Raw genomic sequence first — 21,981 nt, 5'->3', positions numbered from 1 at the left:
ATTGGCGGCATAGTTTCTAAAGTTATTATTACATACTGTAGTATTGATTTATATGTGATTCATGTTGGGTCAAATGACCTCCTTCAACTGTCCCATGGGCTTGTAGTCTATTAGGAGACTTATGAGAGAGAGAGAGAGAATAAAATCAAAAAAGATTTAATTGGCTTGAAAATTTAGAAATTAATAAATTTTAAAATAACTACATGTTACTTATAACTAACTAAAATTCGTAAATGCGTCTGTATTAGGTATATTTACTTAAGTAATCTAGCGAATTTTGACAATTTGGATATTATAACAATTAAAAAGAGTCTTTAATAGAGTTTCAACAACAATAAATAGAGGATACGTTTAAATTGATTCTTTTGATGTCCCCTGTACTTGCCTTCCCCTGTCTTCTGTAAATAAATATTGGTTGATTTGTTATACCCGATCCATATCAATAGGAACCAATAACTGTCTTTACGTTTTTAATTTCTGTAGCCATTAATTGTGTGTGAGAATGATTTCTCTGCTACTACGGTTATCCAACCAACAATTCCCCATTCCCCGTTTGGAGAAGGGAAAACGGGGATTACGACGCAATTGATTCCAAATGAAAGTAATATATCCTTTCTACGAAGACTGTTAAAACCATAAAAATGTTTTAGTATTGTTGTTTTGTATATATTGCGAGCTGGTTAACCCCTCTGATATGCCACTCAACATTTTATACTTGAGAATGTTTGATTTTTATTTAAGGGTCCGTGTTGGGGTGTTTTTCAATGAAATAAGATCTGGATAAAAAATTTAATATGACAAAAAGAGACAAATATTGTGAAATATGACAATAGCAAACGATCTTATAATAACTAATATGTCGATAATTCCGTGATAATTAAGAATTTAATAATCTAATAATATATATGTATATATTAATCCTAGAGCTAAGATTAACACTATTACAGGAATTAATATTAAACTCAACAGTCTTCCGGGTTGAACCGGGTCGAATGTTATGGCTCCGGGCTTTCGACATCCTCTTTCAACTTCCGAGGTCTCAGTCTGCCGATCACTAACCAATGCATTGCTTCCCTGCATTGCTACACTGATCACTAACCTTGGAATAGAGGACGGGTCATTTATACCGTCGATGATGACGTGGTTTGGGTGTAGGTTGGCGTGGGAGTTAGCGTGGGGATTGGCGTGGGGGTGGCGCGAACATTTTTGACAATAGAATTTTGATTGACTGGTGGAGCGGACGATATTTTCTTTATTAGAGGTCTCCAAGATAACCGTATGCAGTCTTCTCTTTTATTTAGACAATTTGGCCTTTACTGTGTTAGAAATAGTTTAAAAACACAAAAAAAACTACTGTTTTAGAACAAACTGTTGTAAAATCTGTTGCCTAATTTGCTGTGTTGTAGAGTAAACCGAAAATATAACAGCAAATTGCATGTTCTGATTGTTGTTACCGAGAGAAGATATTAAGAATCTTTTGTGTAGCCATTTTCAAATATTTTATCCTTTTTGCACGTTTTTTACATAGGGATATCTATAAAACAGTAATTTTCAATCATTTTTTATGAGATATATTTGGCATCTTATGAACCAGAAATATTTGGGTTAAATCCTAGGGACAATTTTATAAAAAAATTTTACTTTGCTGGTAATAATTTAGAGATAATGGATGTCATTGTTGATAACGGATCAATAAATTTGTGAATTAGCATGTTATAGAATTGAAAAATAATGTAGTTTAAAACGTATTAACAATATAAATAAATGAAATCGACCACAGTGGACCATAAATATATTAATTCTGATAAATTAGCTTCAATTTTATTTATAAATTTATGGATTTTAATTATAAATTATAGTGAAAATCCATTACCGTTGACTGTTTGGCACTTACTTAATCACTCTAAAACAGAGACGGACTATAAACAATATAGAAGTAGATTCTAGGATTATTTGTTGGCTATAAGTAACATAAGTACTTCAGTAAGAGAGTACCACTACATTTTTTATTGAAAGGTTTTAAGGATCTTTATTTTGGATACGAATCTTTATTTTGAACTTTTCGAAGTCGAAATCAGTCGTTTCAGTATGGACTTATAATTTCAAACCTTTTATTTTCAAGTTGACATCTGTTAGCTTGTATATGTTATTTTCATGCTAATTGTTCATCAAGATGAAATCCCGTATATTTCTTTTTGTTCTAAACGTTACATGTGCTGACTTAACTAGGTTTACCTTTAATTTCCATATCTCTATCCAACGTTCTAGTAGCTTGAGATGATTCTGAAGTTTTTTAGTTGTAATTTGTAAGGGACACATCGTCCATATATAATAAATAAAGGAATTGCTTAAAATCGCCACGCTGTGGTACTCCTACCGTTATTTTGAGATAATCATGATAATTAATTAATCATCGACTTTGACTTAGAAGTAATGCTTATAAAAATATGATATTATTATGAGGTATAGTTGATCTGATAAATGTCGTTTTACTTTAGCGTACAGTAAATCTGTACGTCAGACTTTATCAAAAGCTTGTTGTAAATCAAGAAGTGCTGATTTAAACATTTTTGCTTTACGTTATTTACACATGTCAAAAAATACTAAGGCACGCATTTTTTTCTTTCCAAGCATTCTGTGATTTTATTGATGATTTTGTAACACCATTGAATTATAGAGTGGTTTTCCCGAATTTACATTTGGTGTGATAGGATAATACAAAAGAAAATAGAGGAAATAGAGGATATACAAAAAACACTTAAATAAGGAACTTAAATATATAGAAAACCTTAACAGAGAGAAATAATTCAGAGCATTCTGTCAGAAAGTTAACATCGACAAAAAGGAACTCAAGGCAACTACAAACCAATGCAGAAATCCGAATGGTGACCTATTAACAACGAAAAAAGATGGGTACTTAATATAGAAGAAGTAGAAAAAATCTGAAATACGAAAGAGATTTGGTAAGCGAAAGAGACGAGAGGGAATAGGTACCAGCAACGATTCTTGAAGTTAAAGATGCAATTAAAAAACTAGCCAGAAACAAATCACCCAGAATAGATAACCTCCTAGCTGAACTATATAAAGAAGGTGGCTACGATACCATAATGGCATTACAGCTGCTCACAAAAAAAAATATTGAGACAAATATTCCTTCCCAGTAATTAGAATATTGCAATAGTTTGCACCATACACAAAATAGATGATATCTTTGCATGTTCTAACCATAGAAGAAGTATGCTTCTAAATGCAGAGTATAAAACATTCTCCACTATACTATGCCAGCGTACGACACATATATGAAGAACGAAAAGTAGGAAAATACCAGGCTGGTTTCAGAGGTGGTAAATCGACAATTGATCAGATTGCAACCCTGATACAAATTTTAGAAAAGACCCTGAAATATGGCATATATACTTATCACATATTTATAGAGTACCAGGCAGCGTACGACTTTCTAAATAGAAGAGAAATGTTCAGAGAAATGAAAGAGCTAGGAGTACCAAATCAGTTGGTAAATTTAACAAAACTAACTCTTGAAAAAGTTATACTCCTATATACTATTTAATCTGGCTCTGAAAAAAGGTAATACGTATGTCACGAATCATAATCAACGGTTTAATATAGAACAAATCAGTGCAAATACTTGCCTACGCTGATGACATCAATATTTAGATAGAGGAAGAAGTAGTTTAAAAACGTAATTATTGGCGGATAGTTAATCTCCAGAACTAGTTGGTCGATTTTAACAAGTTTGTTTTGGTTTTCTCTATGTTTAGTTTACCACAATGTGACCAAAAAAAAATTATAACTAATAAATTAACAATCAGAATAAAACAATGTATTCTATAAGTTAATGTGATGAGTTTAGGTCCTGTCCCTTGGTTCTGGAGTGATGTGGTCCCCTCCAGTGAGAGAATGACGGGTCCATGTTACTGGTCTGTTGGCCAACGTCGCTTTAGTCTTCTGATAACTCGATGTTGAGGTATTGCGGAAATTAATGGATTGGAGTGTGTGTTCACTTTTTGAATGTATTGTAATTTCTTTTGCTGGTATACTTCTTTCACTGTTGAGATATTGAGATCCTCATAGATTCTTTGGTTGGTTACGTACCAGGGTGCATCAACAATTGCTCTTAAGATTTTTGATTGGCATCTTTCCATAATAGAAATATTAGATTTACTACTACAGCCCCATAGCTCTATGCCATATGTCCATATTGGTTTGATAACTGTTTTATAAATTAGAATTTTATTATTTATTGACAGCTTGGAGTTTTTTCCAATTAACCATTTGATTTCTTTTTGTCTTAGTTGTATTTGTTTTCTTTTTTTTTTGTGATGTGTTCTTTCCAACACAGGGTTTGGTCCAGGTGTAGCCCTAGGTATTTGGTTGTTTTAGTCCTGGGTATTTCCTCATTGTTGATATATATTGGTGGTGGTGTTTCTCGTCGTAAAATAAAAGTTACGTGGGTTGACTTGTTTTCATTTATTTTTATTTTCCATTGTTTTAGCCAATTTTCAAGCTCATACAAATAGTCTTGGAGTTGTTGTGTAGCTATGTTAATGTGTTTGTGACTTGTAAGTGCTACTGTGTCATCTGCAAATGTGCCAATTGTTACGTTATATGATGTTGGTAGATCAGACGTATATAATATATATAATAAAGGTCCCAGGACGCTTCCCTGTGGAATTCCCGCCTTAACGCGTTTTGGATATTTCTCCATTTACTTTTGTTCTAAACTGTCGGTTTTCCAAGTATGATGTAAGTATTTGAAAGAATGGTGGTAATATTTGTTTAATTTTATAAATAAGTCCTTTATGCCAAACCTTATCAAAAGCTTGACGTACATCTAGTGATACCATTGGGCAATATTCCTTTTCTTCTAATGCGGAATTGATTTTATGGGTTATTCGGTGGCATTGCTGGATAGTTGAGTGTTCTCGTCGAAATCCAAACTGATAATTTGGTATCCAATCTGCGCCTGTAAAGTCTGGATCTATTCTTTTTATTAAAAGTTTTTCTAGTAATTTGGAGATTGTTGATAACAGACTGATAGGTCGATAGGATGAGACTTCACTTGGATCCTTTCCTGGTTTTGGGAATAATAGTATTTCTGTAATTTTTAGATTGTTAGGCCAATAATTACATCTTAATATTGCGTTAAATATATATGTAAGGATTACTATACCCTTTTTTGGTAATTCTTTTAGCATTTTTGGTGTTATTAGGTCAATTCCTGGTGACTTTTTGATATTTAGTCTTAAGATTTCTTCTTTAAGTTCTTTGGGTGTTGTTAATTTTATTGGATTTACTGATGGTTGTTCTGAGTTTAAATAATTAATAATTTCTTGATCTTCTTCATTGTTGTGTGGTTGGAATACTGTTGCTAAATGTTCAGCAAATAATTCTGATTTTTCTTTATCTCTTCTTGCCCATTGGCCAATGTCCGCCATTTGGATTTTTTACGTATTTTCAATTGAATTACTTCATTACTTGAACATTTTTTGGCGCCATCTTTAAAATACAGCAACAATGAAAAAGTTATATAATAATATAAAAAACTTTAATTTCCATATATAATAAATAACATTTGAAAAATTTGTCATGTTTTAGCATTCTAGTCGGTAATAGTACCTTAAATTGGTTTGTTTCTCTGTAAATCTCATAAGTTCTTATTTAACATTTAATAATAGTGTCTTAAAAATCTTAGAAAAAAAACACTTAAGTATCTCTTTGAGTAAAAATACCTAATCCAATTGTTTGTTTACATTGCCAGATGCCTCTAAAAAGTGTGTTCTGCATAACCCGGAGAGAAATGGTCGAAGATAAAGATAGTTTGAATTGTCGTGAAAAGAAGTAAAATAAGGATTCCCAATTTACATCGTGAGGGGATCAGGTCGAATTCTGATATTGGCAGTTTCCCGAAGTCAAGTGGTGGAGGTCAGGATATTGGCGGTTCCCCTTGTGTTAAATTTTGTATTAATCAAAATAATACCCAACTTTTGGGCATTTTTTATTCCCATCCAGGTTTAATTTCGTTACAATAGACTGTCACAACAATTAAAATCAGTTCACATCCAATAGCACAAGCTAACAGCTACGTTTAATTGTGTACCAATATAGACGTTCAGTGGGATCATTCACGTGAAATTAAACGGCACATACATAAGGCTTTGAGCATTTGATTTGTCATTAAAAAAAATTAACCCGCCTTTTTCGGTGCTATGTTTTTTCGGTTCTTCTTTACGAAGTGGGATCTTGGACACTAACCGGATGCTTTTGCGATATGGTGCTACACAAAAACAATGTTGAAAATCTACTGAAATAATCGTGTATCCAAGAATAAAGTCGTGAGAAAACTTAGTAAAGAATGTGAACTTGTTACAACTGTGAAGAAACACAAGTTGTACGTGGATTTTTCAGGGGTTGGTGTTAGGTTGTGGTTGCCCTGTTTAGGCAAACTCTTTTACCCCTTCAGAGTGCCTAACCTAATAATTTTTATATATGTTTTGGTTTTCTGGCGTCTCAACGCCTTTCAGTAGGGATCAATTGCATGAGCAATATCGAGTAGTAAAATTTCCATCTCTTATGGTATTGCTTACTACTATTATAATTTAAGTGGCAGAACGCAACGGAGAAAATTTTGGTCAAATTCAAAGTATTTAAATTTTTTTTTATTTTGTGCCCTATTTTGATGATTTTTTTAACACACAGTGTATAAATTTATAAATTTTCATTTGGTATAGCCAGTTTTTTGATAAACTTTTATATTTTACATAGTGTACGGGGCTAATTAAAATGTGGTTTTATTATCCTAACTGTGAAACACCCTGTGGAATAATTCCGTCTGCTAATTTTCGTAAAACCTTGTTTTTTGGCTGCAACCATGTCTCCTAAGCATTTTGTTTTTTGTTTCATGTCAAAATATGCCTTCATTTTTAGAGCCAAATGAATTTGCCACCCACAATTTAGGACTTTTTAATCATGATTATTTTGGAGTTATTTTGTAATACGACGAGTTAGCTTTGGTGACTATTATCAATATGTCATATTGACACTTACACTTTGTTTGCCTATGATTGATCATGGTTCTTAGTGTCGAAGATTGTACGAAATTATGAATATGTGGCTAGAATACTACACACTCATCGCTCTACCATCCAAAGGGTAGTGGAACGTTTTATACGAACTGGAACAAACAAGCGTAAAGCGAGAAGTGGCAGGAAGTGCAAAACTACCGCTTTAGATGATCATTTTATACGAGTCAACGCTTTGTAGGATCGTCATTTAACAGCGGTGCAAACAAGAAATCAGCTTCAAGAGGTTCGAGGCTATAAGTTAAGTGTATTAACAGTTGGTCGAAGATTGCATGAATTTGGTTTGCAAAGTTGCAGAGCAGCAACTGGCCCCAAATTACTTCCACGGCACAGAGTGGTTAGACTACAATTTTCCAGGGAACATTTACATTGGAATTTAGGACAATGGAGTAATGTTCTTTTTACGGATGAGTCGAGATACTGTCTTCACTCATCAGATGGGAGAGAACACATATGGCGTCGAACTGGAGAGAGATTTGCGGAGTGCGCTTTCAGTCCCCGCGTTAGCCATGGATGGGGTTCGGTGGTGGTATGGGCAGAAATATCCCGAGAGGCACACTGAATTGGTATTTATTAAAGGTTCGTTGACTGCTTACCGGTATATTGAGGAAATTTTAGCGAATCACGTAGTACCCTTTTCTCAATATATCGGCGATGATTTTCTATTAATGCAAGAAAATGCACGACCCCACTCTGCAATGTGTGTCACGCAATATTTAGAGGAAGTTGGTATTAATAAAATGAACTGGCCAGCGTGTTAGCCAGATCTGAATCCAATAGAGCACGTTTGGGATATGCTTGGTAGAAATATTAGAGGTCGCGAAGTCGCACCAGCCTCAATTAACGAACTTCGCTTGGCTCTAAAAGAGGAATGGCAAAACATCCAGCAAGATGATATTCGCAACCTCATAGACAACATGAGCCGACGTGTACAGGTTGTTATAGAGGCTAGTGGAGGCAATACAAAGTATTAAGTTATTTTTTAGTAGTTTTTCTTTGTTATTTGCGTACTTAGGTTAAGTTACATTTAAGTTGTTTTTTTTTATATTTTGTTATTGTTATCATTGTTCATTAAAATCAAGATCATGACGTTGCTTTTAATCATTATTTAAATACAGTGCTTCTGGGATGTCGATATCAGTCACCAAAGCCCCCATCATCGTATTACAAATTAATACAAAAGATAACGGTAATAATAGGAAAAGTCGTAAATTGTGGGTGGTAAAGTCATTGTACTCCTAAAAATGAATCAGTTCACATGAAACAAAAAAATGTAATACTTATAACACATGTTTGCAACCGAAAAACAAGGTTTTACGAAAATCCGCTAACCTAATTATTCCACAGGATGTTTCAAAGTTAGGATAAAAAACCACCTTTTGATTAACCCCGTATAATAAATCAAATACAAAATTTTATTCAAAAAATCACTATACTAAATTAAAGTTTATAAATTTTTACACAGTGTACTAAAAAAATCATCAAAATAGGGCTAAAAATAAAAAAACTGAAATACTTTGAATTTAACCAAAATTTTCTAGGTTGCTTTTTTTGCATCTGAGTGTACTTTTGTTTATTTAGTATATATAAAAATGGATATAAGATATTAATTATAATATTACTAGAATTAAGGTTTTATCATATGTATTCTCCAACGAAAAATTATTTTTTAAAAAGATGACCAATATATAAAAAATGTTCCACTAAAGATTGCAATGAAAATCAATCACTTACTTCGAAATCCTCTTGCGTCCTCGTGCACGCCGGGCGAATCACTCCCTGTGCCCTGTCCCTGAGTTTCCCCATCCTCAGACATCTGTGCATCCAAACTTTCTTCTTTAACAGCAGTTTGCGGCTGAGGAGACATAGACGCACTCGCAGGACTACACGAATCAGTCCTGGGACTTGGCCCCAAAAGACGCTCCTCCGAAGGAGAAAAAATAGCGTGATTATGACTAGAGTGCATACCATCATTATTAGTCTCGATTTTGAGGCATTTTGGAGGGGCGAAAGCTGAAGGAGAAGAAAAAGATTTGAGATCTGTTAAGGGTCGAAAGGCTCCGGAGCCTAAGGTTAAACCTGGGTGTAAAAATTGAGGTTGAAGGTGATTCAAGATATGAGCCGGAATGCCTGAATATGCTTCCATATGTCGAAGACCGAAAGATGAAGCTGTGAACGGTCTGTGAAGATCCTTGGACGCTTCTGTCATTGTAAACTGAAAAAAAAGTTAATGTTAATTTTAAAAACGTAACTTATAAGTCGTTAATTAAAAATATTAGTCAAAAAATTTAAAAAATATAAAATTATGTATGAAACATATCATTTAAGTAAAGCTTTGCTTATTTATTTTATTTTGATACTTGATCTAATTATTATGAATCAATTAAGCAAATCGTAAATTTTTGTTATTAATAAATAGTGTGCTCTTCTTCTGTCAGCCTGTAATTTGCCATTTCAACAATTTTTTGTTTTTTTTCTAGACTTCTTTCTAGGTTTAGTTCCGTTTTGATATCTTCTTCAAGTGCCATCTCCGCGGCGGAGGTCGGCAATCATCACAGCTATTCAGACTTTTAAGACGGCTGCTCTGAAAAGTTCATTTGATGGTGGTACATCCGTACCACTCTCTCAGGTTGCAGAGCCATGATATTCTACGCCTCCCTATGCTTCTCTTTCCTTGGATATTTCACTGCATAATCAGTTGGAGCAAGGTGTATTTCTCTCCACGTGTAATATGTCCGAGATATTCCAATTTTCTTGTTTCAATTGTATTTAAAATTTCTATTTCTTTATTCATCCTTCTCAGAACCTCTTTGTTTGTGTCGTGTTCTGTCCACAATATTTTCAGAATTCTTCTATACACCCACAGCTCGAATGATTCCAGTTTTTTCATTGATGTCGCATTCAAGGTCCAAGATTCCATTCCCAACCTAACCTAACTCTTAGTTTCAATTTTAAATCCCTTGTACCTACATAGTACTCTTCTCATTTTGTTGAAATTTGCTCTAGCCTTTTCTATTCTGATTTTGTACTCCTGAATGTAATCATTTGTGGAGTTAATCATTGTTCCTAGATACCTATGCATATTTGTCCACTTGTTCGACATTAGAAGATTCTCGTTATTTCTTTGAGTTTTCGATATTCTCATAAATTTCGTCTTCTTGACGTTCATTGTTAGACCGTACTCTTTTCCATACTCCGCTATTCTGGTCACCAATCTTTGAAGATCTTCAATATTTTTAGCTAAGATCACAGTGTCGTCCGCATATCTAATGTTGTTAATGGGAACTCCATTTACTTTTATTCCAGCTGTTACACCCTCAAGAGCGTTTTTCTCAATCTCTTCAGAGTAGGCATTAAAAAGAATTGGCGACAATACGCATCCCTGTCTCACTCCAAACTCCCTTGCAACTTCAACGTGGAGTCATATGTCGCCATGTTACCTAATCCAACGGTAACTTTAACATCATAAGTATTTATAAGATATAATGTCGAACAAATGTAACTAATTATTTGTTAACGGGTTTTTACCCATATATTTAGTGGCTACATTCATGTACTCCTAGACACCGATGATGGAATGATGTATTCCGAAAACGTTTTGTCTAACACAGCCCGTTTGGGTTTTTAAATATATACCTTTTACAAAGGATTTTAATTAATTTTTTAATATATGGTATACAGCCAAATACAGGAACGTAGATTCCTTCTGGATTTCAATCTTCTTTGATTTTAGGACATTCATTAATTGTTTATGTCGTACTTTATCGAATGCTTTATTATAGTCAATAAAACATGCGTATATATCTTGATTGACTTCCAAACATCTTTGTATCAGTATATTAAGTGAAAAAAGAGCTTCACGTGTTCCTAGGCCTTTGCGGAAACCAAATTGTGTATCATTAACGTCTATGTCCAGTTTGTGATATATTCGGTTATGGAAGACTTTTAGTAGTAACTTTAGCACATGAGACATCAAGCTAATGGTGCGGTAGTCGCTGCATTCTCTTGCGTTTTTCTTTTTGTGGAAACATCGGAAATTCATTTGAGGCAATAAGAATCGACGTTAACCACTCTTTGGGTAATACGCCTGAACTATAAATTTTATTCAAGTGGTTCTCATCTAGAATTTTTAGGATTTCTATGGGAAGCATGTCAGATCCAGGGCTTTTCCCACTCTTCATTGTTTTTAATGCGTGTAATATTTCTTCTTTTGTAATATATGGATCTATTTCTTCTGACGTAAGTTCTATGTGTTCCAGATCTCCTCTTTCATCATCGAACAATTCGTCGATATATTCTGCCCATCTTTGTACTTTCTGTGTGTCTCTATCCAGAATTGCATGAGTGGGATTTTGTTTTCTTAGTCCTGTCAGTTCTTTAACTTTTTTGTGTAGGTTAAACAGATCATATTTATTTTGAAGGTCTTCGATCTCTTTACATTTCTCTTAAAAGTATTTTTCTTTCGCCTGCTTTATCATCTTCCTGATCTCGTGGTTTATCTCTCTGTATTTATTGTTGGCTTTGTTTTTAAATTGTCTCCGTTGTTCCATCATATTGAGTATCTCGTCATTCATCCATTCTTCTTTTCTCCTTGCGGAAGTCTTTAATATTTCTTTACAGGGTTCCAGTAGACAATGTTTTAGTCGATCCCAGTACTCATCAATATCATTGGTGTTTGTGTTCAATTTGCTGCAGTTCACATGCAGTTCATGTTGGAGGCATTCTTTTACTTTAGGTTCTTTAAGTTTTCTTGTTTCTATTGTAGGGAATCTTTGATGTCTTTTAATATTTTTAAGAGTGGATCTTGGCGATAAGTGGATTGTGATCTGAGGCCACGTCTGATCCAGGATACGCTTTCACGGCTTTAACAGCATTACGGTATTACGGTTTGCTATGTTTTGCTATGCCCAGTGTCAACTTCATAGATTGAATTGGAAATCTTGTTTAATATTTTGTTTGGTCCAATCCTTAGTTCATCTAACTTCTTTCTGTTTAGTCGGTTTCCATTAGCCACACATACTAAATATTGTTGCTTATAATTTAAGTTCAAATGACAAAACTAAGATTTGATTATCGTGAAGGTATTGGCGAGTGATAATAAGACAAATACCATCACCATAACCTCAACTGAGACCGAGAAAAATGTAATCTTTGTAATGCCAATTGATACGCAAAGTATTTCCAATCATGAAAAAATACAGGCTACAGCAGCTTTTCAAAGATTAAAAAGAGCTCTAACAAAAAGGGGTATTACAAGAAAAGTGTTGATCGCAGTAGATGAAGATACTTTAAAAGTTTATATGGATGCAGATGGAAGTATACACTTCAAGGATTTTTTTATTGGAACAGCAAAGTGCTCACACTGAAAAATCTCAAATGTCCCCAATTGGTGTTTCAATTGACGTTTTAGAACAAATCTTAGAGAGGGCAACTACATCAAATGTTGTTTTGTAATAATGTTTGTTCCTACAAGTTTCTTCAGCAAAGTTTCATTAATAAAACGCAATTGCGTTTCTCTGCAAAAAAACCAACTTTATTATTACTTGTACAATAATAAATTAAAATTACACTACCTGCAAAAAAACAACATTTGAAGCTTTTATTTAATATTAAAATGACGTCTGTAATGGCAGTAATAAAAATTAATAATGACAAGACTTAATGTCACTGTCAAAAGCTAAATAAGGCTAAGTATTTTGACAGAGACATAACAAACTATTAAGACCTACAAATTGCATAAATTAAAGAAAAGCAATCTGTTTTTCTTTCCATATACATATATATATATATATATATATATATATATATATATATATATATATATATATATATATATATATATATATATATGTATATGTATATATATATATATATATATATACAAGTTAATTCAAGGCATTTGGCGAGAAGAAACAATGCCAGATGAATAAAAAGAAGGGGTTATTGTAACAATCCACAAAAAAGGAAACAAAAAGGAATCTATTAAGTACCGAGGAATAAGGCACCTAAATACCACCTACGAAGTCCTTGCACATATCCTGCTAGAAAGAACCAAAGCATACACAAAAGAAATAGTTGAGATTATTGATGCGGATTTAGATTGGGCCGCTCTTCTAGTGACCAGATATTCACAATAAAACACATAATGGGAAAACGCACGGGAGTTTGATCGTAAGCTTCATTAGATGTTCATAGATTTTAAATAGGTGTTTAATATAGTATGCAGGATTAGACTATAGAAAGCGATGCAAGAACTTGGCTTTCCAAAAACACTTTCTCTGGTATCCGTTTGATCCAGTATAATTCCATCATATTGTGGATCTTCGTTTTTTTCAAACTTTACTTTGAAGAATTCTGTCCATCTTTGTAGTATTTCACTCTGTTGAGTTACTACATCTCCTTCTTTGTCTCTGCACATCATTGTTCTTGGTTTAAATTCTTTTCTACTTTTGTTAAGTTTTTGGTAGAATTTTCTGTTTTCTGATGGTTTATTTAGTTCTTCCATTTCTTGGAGTTCTTTTTCTATGTGTTTTCTTTTCTTTTTGTGATGTATTTTCTTCTCTTCCCTCCTTAGCATTCTATATTTCTCCTCTGCCTTTCGTGTTCTATGTCGTTGTTGTAGTCGTTGATATGCATTATTTTTCCTCTCTGTTATGTTACAACAATCTTCATCGAACCACTGTGCTTCAGTTGATTTAAGCTTTTTTGTAGACCCAGGGTCTCTTTGGCCGCGTCTTGTATGATGTTTTTACACGCTTCCCATTCTTTGTTTACTGATTAACAGATCAGTATCCTGGAATTAATTCCAAGATGTTTAAAAATCATATGAAACATTTAAATATGCAATTAATCACACATTATGCATTAGTCTACAGCTGTAGACTGCCCATTCTCGAATTACTTAAACAAAAGACTTAGTCAAAGATTAGAAAACAGAATAAGATGAAAACACAATAAACCAGAATTAGAGCATGGACAGAAATATTCGACGATTGTATAGATGAATACGATAAAACAGATCACTTTGTAGCCGGCTATAGCCCAGAATATTTGCTTTTTGGAAAAGCCCATCCGATTGTTCCCGAGGAATTGTTTTTTGAAGTGAAAAACTTACAAAAAGATAAACAAATATCCTATAAAAATTCAGTAGGTACATCATGAATATAATAAAAAGCTATATGACAAACACAGAAAATTATATGATTTAAAAGAGGGAAGTTGGGTATATGTGGATAATAAATTAAAACTAAATAGGAAAAAACTTGAGGAAGTAAAACTAAGTCCATTTCAAATAAAAAGACAATTTTAAATAAACTGTATAAAGTAGATATAGATGAATTCACACTGTTATCTCTTCGCAAGAATAAGTGTACGATATTACGCTTATATATTTAGTCATCCTCCAAATTCCGTCGCTATAGTAGATGGAAAGAAAATCAAGGGTATACAAAAGACACGTGAAACTATAACAATAATTACAAATCAGCCATTCTTAGGTGCATTAACGCAGGCACAACAAAGTTTGAAAATGAATGATATCCACAGTCTTGATGTCAACCAACCTCGGTCGGATGTAAAAGTTGTGGGTAATAACAGCGATAGTCAAAAAAGAAAGTGTGGATTTATGTTGCAAAGTATAAACAATCTTATAGTACAAAAAAAATGGAAACATATCTACAGAGTTCCCCGGACATGAGTTCTCGTGCACTTTGTACGAGAACAAGGTAAATGGATCTAATTCCTTCAGAATTACGGCAGATACAGAATTGAAGAATATTCTTTTTAGAGGGCATAGGGCGAGTGAATATTTTTTTCGCAGAAAACATTTCGTCGATAAATCTTCTAGGCAAACCAGATACATTAACCGAGAAAGACAGAAGTGAAAATGTTATTTCGAATAACTCTGTACCGTTTTATACTAAACAAAAATCGTTAGCAAACTCTGACCAGATTAGTCGAGTTAACATTTTTCAAGTAAACACACAAAGTTTATTAAACAAATTAGATCAGCTTCACATTTTTTTGAAAAATAAAAGATACAGTATATTATGTTTCTCTAAACATTGGCTCAAAGAAAACCAATTAACAACATTAAAGCTTGATGGGTATTTTTTGTCAACTTTCTATTGTCGGAAGGTAAGGGAACATGGAGGTGTTGCAATTTTTAGCGATAATATAATCTCTACACGACCAGTTTCTTTAAATAATATTTATCATATGAATATAAGGGTGAATTTTGTGCGTTAGAAATTATAGATATTAAAACTATTTTAGTAACAGTGTATAGAACCGCAAATGGGAATTTTAAAGTTTTTCTAGACCCATTTGAAAAGTTATTGGTGTTTTGCTCTGCAAATTTTTTTAGAAATAATAATAATTGGAGATTTCAACATTGATTTCAAAAAGCTTCTAATGGCCTAAACAGTTTCCGTGATCTAATTTTTACTTTTGGCTTAACCATAAATATTAATGAATTTACTAGAATCACAACTAGATCAGCAACTTGTTTAGATAACATCTTAACAAACATAAGCAGTGAGATAGTTGGTTGTGGAATTGTGGACCCAAGTATTTCTGGTCATCTTGCTCAATTTCTCTACTTAAAAACAAAATCTGAAAAAAGTCATAGTGCTAATACATACAAAAGACATATAACAAGTAATGGAATCCTGATGTTAAAACAGTTGTTAAATAACGTTTGCTGGGTTTCAGTTGTTTCTCTCAAAACAGCAACAGAATTAGCTCAATTTATTACCGAAATGTATGTAAAGTTAACTGAAATTAATTTTCCAATAAAAAAATCACGAACTCATAGTAAAGCTCCAATTTCTTGGTTTGATGATGAATTAATAGTAATGACAGAAAATCTTTCCACGGTCAAGATAATTGCTGATGTTACAAAGGAATATAGTAAGTATAAAAAGTTTAAGAAGCACTACAAATCAACAATATCATTAAAAAAAACTGGCTTATGAGAATTTCTTTTCCAATTCAGAAAATATGTCTCGTGATAGTTGGAAAGTTATAAATTATCACAGAAATAGATTTCAAAATAAAAAAGTCTGTCCAAGCGCGATTACATCAAACGATTTCAATAATTACTTTACTTCAATAGCTAAACATAGAAGTTCTTTTAATTCCACAAATGAAAATGAAGCCATAGATTTTTTTAAAGATGTACACTCTCCTTGCACCTCTTTATTTTTATTGCCTGTTAGTGATACTGAAATCAGGAATGTTTTGCAGAGATTGAAAAATTCACACTGCACGGATTTTTATTTCTTAAACAAAAAAATAATTGTGAAAACAATCGATATAATTATAGACAAATTAATTATACTTTATAATAATTGTCTTGATGAAGGGATTTTCCCAGATGTATTAAAAGTAACAAAAGTGCTACCAGTGTTCAAAAAGGGAGTTTTAGATGAAATTGGAAATTATCGTTCTATAATCATTCATTCCCATTGTCGGTAAAACTTTTGAGAATACCTAGTCTAAATGTTCGTTTGATAGAATATCTAGAAAAACACAAAGTACTTCATTGCAATCAATATGGCTTTAGAAAAAAATGTAGCATTACACTAGCTATACAGAAAATATGGTTAATGGCTTGGAGGAAGGTCATTTTTTGTCTTTGACGTTGTGTGACTGATCCAAAGCTTTAGACTGTGTTTCGCATGAATTACTGTTGGAAAACATGCATAAATACGGTATTATGGGAAACACTCTTAATCTATTTAGAGCATACATAATAAATAGAAAACAGGCAGTTTTTCTTAATAACAGCTATTCTGAGTTTAACACTGTCGAATATGGGGTTCCGCATGATTTGATATTAGGAACCACTTTGTTTCTTATTTATCTGAACGATTTATTTCACTATACTGTTCCTATAAAATGTGTTTGCTTCGCATACGATAAACTCTCATTATTACTGATATTAATTAGCATAATTTAAAAATTAGCATAGATAGTGATACCCAGATAGCAAAAAATTGGTTTTTACATAATGGGCTAAAGCTAAATGAACAGAAAAATCAGAATTTGATTTTTAGTTCCGATTGGAAGTATATCTCTTAGTGTTAAATTATTAGGAATCTTCTTAGACGATAATTTGGATTGGAGTGCTCATAGAGATTACTTAAGTTCTAGACTTGCTACAAGTATATTTTTAATACGCAACTTAGTTTATATGTTTCCTAAAAGTACCCTTTGAATGTGCTACTTTGTACTGTTCCATAGCCATTTACTGTACGGAATAACTGTTTGGGGTAATTCTTGTCATGCAGATCGAATTTTTAAACTACAAAAAAGAGTAGTAAGGATACTTGCAAGAGCAGAGTATAGGGGACACTGTAAACCATTTCTGGATTTAGGTATTATGCTTTACTCTATATATGAGAAGCTGATTGAAATTCATGCCAACAAAGGTAACTTTAAAATAAACTCCAACTTCCATGATTACAATACAAGATCTAGAGATGCTATTGGAGCACAACCTTTTAGGTTGACAAAGAGCATAAAAATTCGACTGATGTTAGTTTGTATAAGTTTCTGTCAGATGAAGTCAAAAGTCTTCACTTATTATCGTTTAAGCTAAAATCAAATCACACTTTTCAATAACTTGTGTCATAAGTGTCAAAACTTCGTTTTGCGTTGGCGAAAATTTTATCTATGCATGCGTTTATGGCTGTGTATGTTATTATTAATTAAAATATGTAAAACTAACTAAACTTTAAAACTATTTTAAAACTAAAAGAGGTAAGATCAAAAAGTTCTACATGATTTTTACTCTTTGATCGTTAATTATATGAATGAATGGGGTCATTTATGCCGTCTAAGCAAATTTTTCGGCATAATATACATAAAAACATTTTTAGACATGAAGAATATAAAAAATGGCATACTGTATTCAAATATTATAAACAGTAAGTATCTACTTTATGTGGGTAGCACGTAGACATGCAAAAATTGTTATAATATGTAAAAACAGTCCTTTACAAATTATTAGTTCTAGGTATTGAAAGAAATAAAGGACATATGACATAGTGATATAGCCATACTAATCACAGCTGCAAAATAAATAAAAATTAACAATCGCTCTCACTAGCAATATAAACAATGATCACTTAGGAAAACAAATTAAACACAAACCTCTTTTCATTATGGGGAAAATGTATGTTACACAAGCGTGAAACTCTAATAAATTTATAAATAGGCAGGAAAGACAAATAAATAGATAGGTGATAGATTTAAATATTACAATTGAAGAAATTTATAACAAACATATTCTCATTGTTATATTATTATTATTAATTTTCAAATAAAAATAAAGTGAAAAAGCTAGGACAATAAATAAAAAAATATATTTATTTTTAATCGGCCACTAAAAGTAACTCCACAAATTAATGACGATAAATTATTTTAAAATATTTGTGTATTCATATTAATCAGCTACATTTAAATCGGAATAGTGTCCGTGTCTAGAAAATTCTATGAACATATTTTCTAAACGGTTTTCTTGTTTTTCCTAAGATTGTATCATAGTTTTCAGATGTATATCTTGCTAGGAATAAATCACAATTGGAAAATAAAGTATTTTTATTTGCGGTTTCAGGTCTGAGACCGGTTTCAAGATACCGATTTTCTTAATTATTCTTGAATATGATAACTTACGTATCAATAGTCACAGGTTAAACTTTTTCTTTCTTTGCTTGGTCCACAAAATATGTTAGTTACTTTATTGTTCAAGAATAAAGCAAAAATATAACTAAAAATTGAAGACGAGAAGGCACATCTTTTATGAGGAGCCAGACAAAAAGAAATGGAATTGTGTATTGGAATAAACGAAGCAATTTCATATAAGGGTAGATACTAAACCAAAAAAATTATCCATAATACATGCATATGCACCGACGGAAAACAGCGGTGATGTGATACATGAAAGTTTTAGGTAATCCTTGAGGAAAATGCAGAGAAGGCAACGAAAGAAGATATATTAATTATATTAGATAATTTTAACGCCCAAATAGACAAATAAGATCTTTTTAAGAAAAATTATTAACAATGGAGAGAGAAATTATATGCAGCACTAGACTTAGTAATTAAAAACAGTGGACAGAAAAACAAGGTCATACAAAAAATAACATGGATAAGACATGATGTGGAAAAAACTTGATGATGATATGATATGATAATATAAACAGGTGATACATGAGGTCAGATTATATGTATATAAGCGCCAATACCGACTCAGAATATGTATTGACTATAGCGAAATATAAAACAGAAGCAACGAAAACAGAAAGTAGAAAAACGCAAAAAAAGTAGAATATTGAAAGGTTTGAAGACAAGGAACCATACTAGATACCATAATAGATACAGAAAAAATACAAATTAAAAATCTATGAAGAAATGCAACTCGGGCAAGAGGAATATAAGGAAAAATGGAATTAAAAAATCAAGAAATAAATAGATCATCAGAAAAAAGAAGTTATCTAGTAGATTTAGTGAAAATAAACCACCATTTTAATTGAAAATACGTTATCTTTGAAGTTTCAATTTTTATCTTTGAAATCGTTCTCATATTGGAAAGCAATCGTCAAATAAAATGTATTTTCGAATGCTAGGGATAGTGGTAGTAGTAGTAAAAAACTACAGACAAGAAGGAAAAAATACAAAGTAAATAATTGTATGCAGGTATATTTGATTTTTTCTACTGATTTAGATATTTAGTGTAATTTTTCTTTTATTAATCATCTTATATTGTAAATTTATAGTTACATTATTAACAAAATATTTGATAAAACGTATTTATTAAATATAATATACAAAACAAAAAGTGAACAATTCGAAAACCAGGTAGTACAAAAAGAATTATTACGGAAAGACTTGGATATATTCTTAAATAGAAACTGAATTTCCAATTAAATAAGATTCTAAAACATTCATCTAACGGTTAAACTTGTTATATATCACGAGATTAAATCAACTCATTCGTCATCATCATCAAAGTTTTATAAATAAAACGTATTACAGCGCAATATCATAATCTCAAACTAAAAGAATTTATAGGGTTTCAAATTGTACGATTTCTCACAAACCTGTGGATTAAAGGGCCTTTGAATTCTTAGTGCGTCTTGCAATCCTCCGGCGGCTTGGGAAAATACCACTAACGCCGGGGAATTCAGATGAGCGGAATTAGGGACGTATGCTGAATTTTCCATTACTGAAAAAAAAAAGGCAGTGTAAATTTATTTATTCGGATTATTTTAGCATTTGTTCTAAAGGGTAGCAAAAAAGCTGCTTAAATTATCAAATATTTGTGCTAATATTATTTTGTTTATAAAAGAAATATGGCTGGAATATCGTTTTGTAATTTCCAATTTTTTATTTTGGGTTTTTTACATATTTTGTCTAACACATTCTATATATCCCCCGTTTTCGTTTAGTTATGGATAAATATCGTTGATACTGCTATAGAATATAACTCCATAATTGTTGAAACTTGTTTTTTGAAACTTTTAGAATCAAAACAGAAAATTTGTGTATTCCCCTTGAATCAAAATTTCTTGTTTTAAAGAAGCATAATATCCTAGTCATCTTAGTTGAAAAACATCACGCGAAAAACAAACCAATATTACCACTTAGGTATCATAAAATCAATATTCAGAATGAAGAAAAAGAAAGTTTTATTATTAAAGGAAGAGAAAAACTCAAAGGCTAATTCAGTTCGGTAAAATGCAAAATGAATCTATGAAATATGCTTTTAACAAATTCTATATTACATAACATACTTGTAAGAAATTTAATACTTTATAGGCATATGCTCACAATTTATAAATACAAAATAACTAGGAAAACTGTACAGATGAAGATGAATAGAGGCTGATAAAAGAAATAAAGGAAGAACGATGCTAAAATTACCAGATTATTGGGTAAATACCGTCAAAAATTATTAACTCAAGTAAAAAGATTAGAATTAGAGGAGTAAAAAAATTATCAATTAAAATTATATAATGGTTACTTTAATTTTCAGTAACACAGTAATGGTTACTTTTAATTTAATCTTTAGGTTATTTGTAATACTCCATTTAACTTTTTATATTGATTTTTAATTATGTGTTCTTCTTGTATGCCATACGATGATAAATTAATTTTCAGTGCAAAAATACCAAAAGTTTAAGAGTTATTCTAAATAAAATTTACCATTTTATCACAGCTAATTATTAAGAAAAAATTGATGATTATTAAATATATTTTTAAAGCTGTCTTACCTGTTTTTGATTAAAGATATCTATCACAATTGAGTAATGGTATAAAACTTCGCGAAAACTCCACGAAAATTGTGTCAGATTCTGTCACATCCCGTAAAGCATACCGAATGATACTGATTTGAAATCTTGCCCCACTCTTCGCGGATCCACGTTGGCTCCCACCCCTGACGCGCGCACCACGTGGAGCAAAGGACCAAAGAACGCCTTTATATTGTGGTAGATGTGGCTGTGGGTGTATCTAAAACTTACTAAAGGTTTAATTAAATATTGCTTATTTTAAGTGGTTTTTCTTTCTTGTTTTTTGAGATTTTTTTTGTCGTTTTTAGCTTATTTTCGCAACGGATTGGTTCTGTTAATCAACGAGAGTTGCGACATACTTAAAAAAGTTTTTGGAAAGGTTTAGCAATTGCTCCAGTTTCTATATGATCGCCATTTAAAATTAAACACGAAACGATTAAATAGATCAAATTATTATTTTGATATTGAAAATCATTGTATTTTTTTATTTTATTTATTTATTTATCTACTTAACAAATACAAAGATTGTTTGTAGCAAGTCAAAAAAATACAAAGTATATAAAAAAGGAATATAAAACCTAACT

The 21,981-nt window shown here is 31.9% G+C and overlaps 1 protein-coding gene across 2 annotated transcripts in view; it reads right to left on the bottom strand.

Moving 5' to 3' along the window:
* Positions 1 to 21,469, bottom strand: part of LOC140451858 (E3 ubiquitin-protein ligase Rnf220-like) — a 466,577-nt gene extending 445,108 nt beyond the window's left edge. For both annotated transcript variants that reach the window (XM_072545768.1, XM_072545767.1), the window contains exons 1-3: positions 21,380 to 21,469; positions 20,207 to 20,331; positions 8,835 to 9,315 (exon numbers count right to left, since the gene is read on the bottom strand). In XM_072545768.1, coding sequence (XP_072401869.1) covers positions 8,835 to 9,315; positions 20,207 to 20,329 — 604 coding nt within the window. In that variant the 5' untranslated portion in view covers positions 20,330 to 20,331; positions 21,380 to 21,469. The remainder of the gene's footprint in view (positions 1 to 8,834; positions 9,316 to 20,206; positions 20,332 to 21,379) is intronic.
* Positions 21,470 to 21,981: the final 512 nt, after the last annotated feature.

The sequence above is a fragment of the Diabrotica undecimpunctata genome, chromosome 10, assembly GCF_040954645.1.
Source record: "Diabrotica undecimpunctata isolate CICGRU chromosome 10, icDiaUnde3, whole genome shotgun sequence".
NCBI lineage: Eukaryota > Metazoa > Arthropoda > Insecta > Coleoptera > Chrysomelidae > Diabrotica > Diabrotica undecimpunctata.
This window is presented reverse-complemented; position numbering and strand designations above follow the sequence as displayed.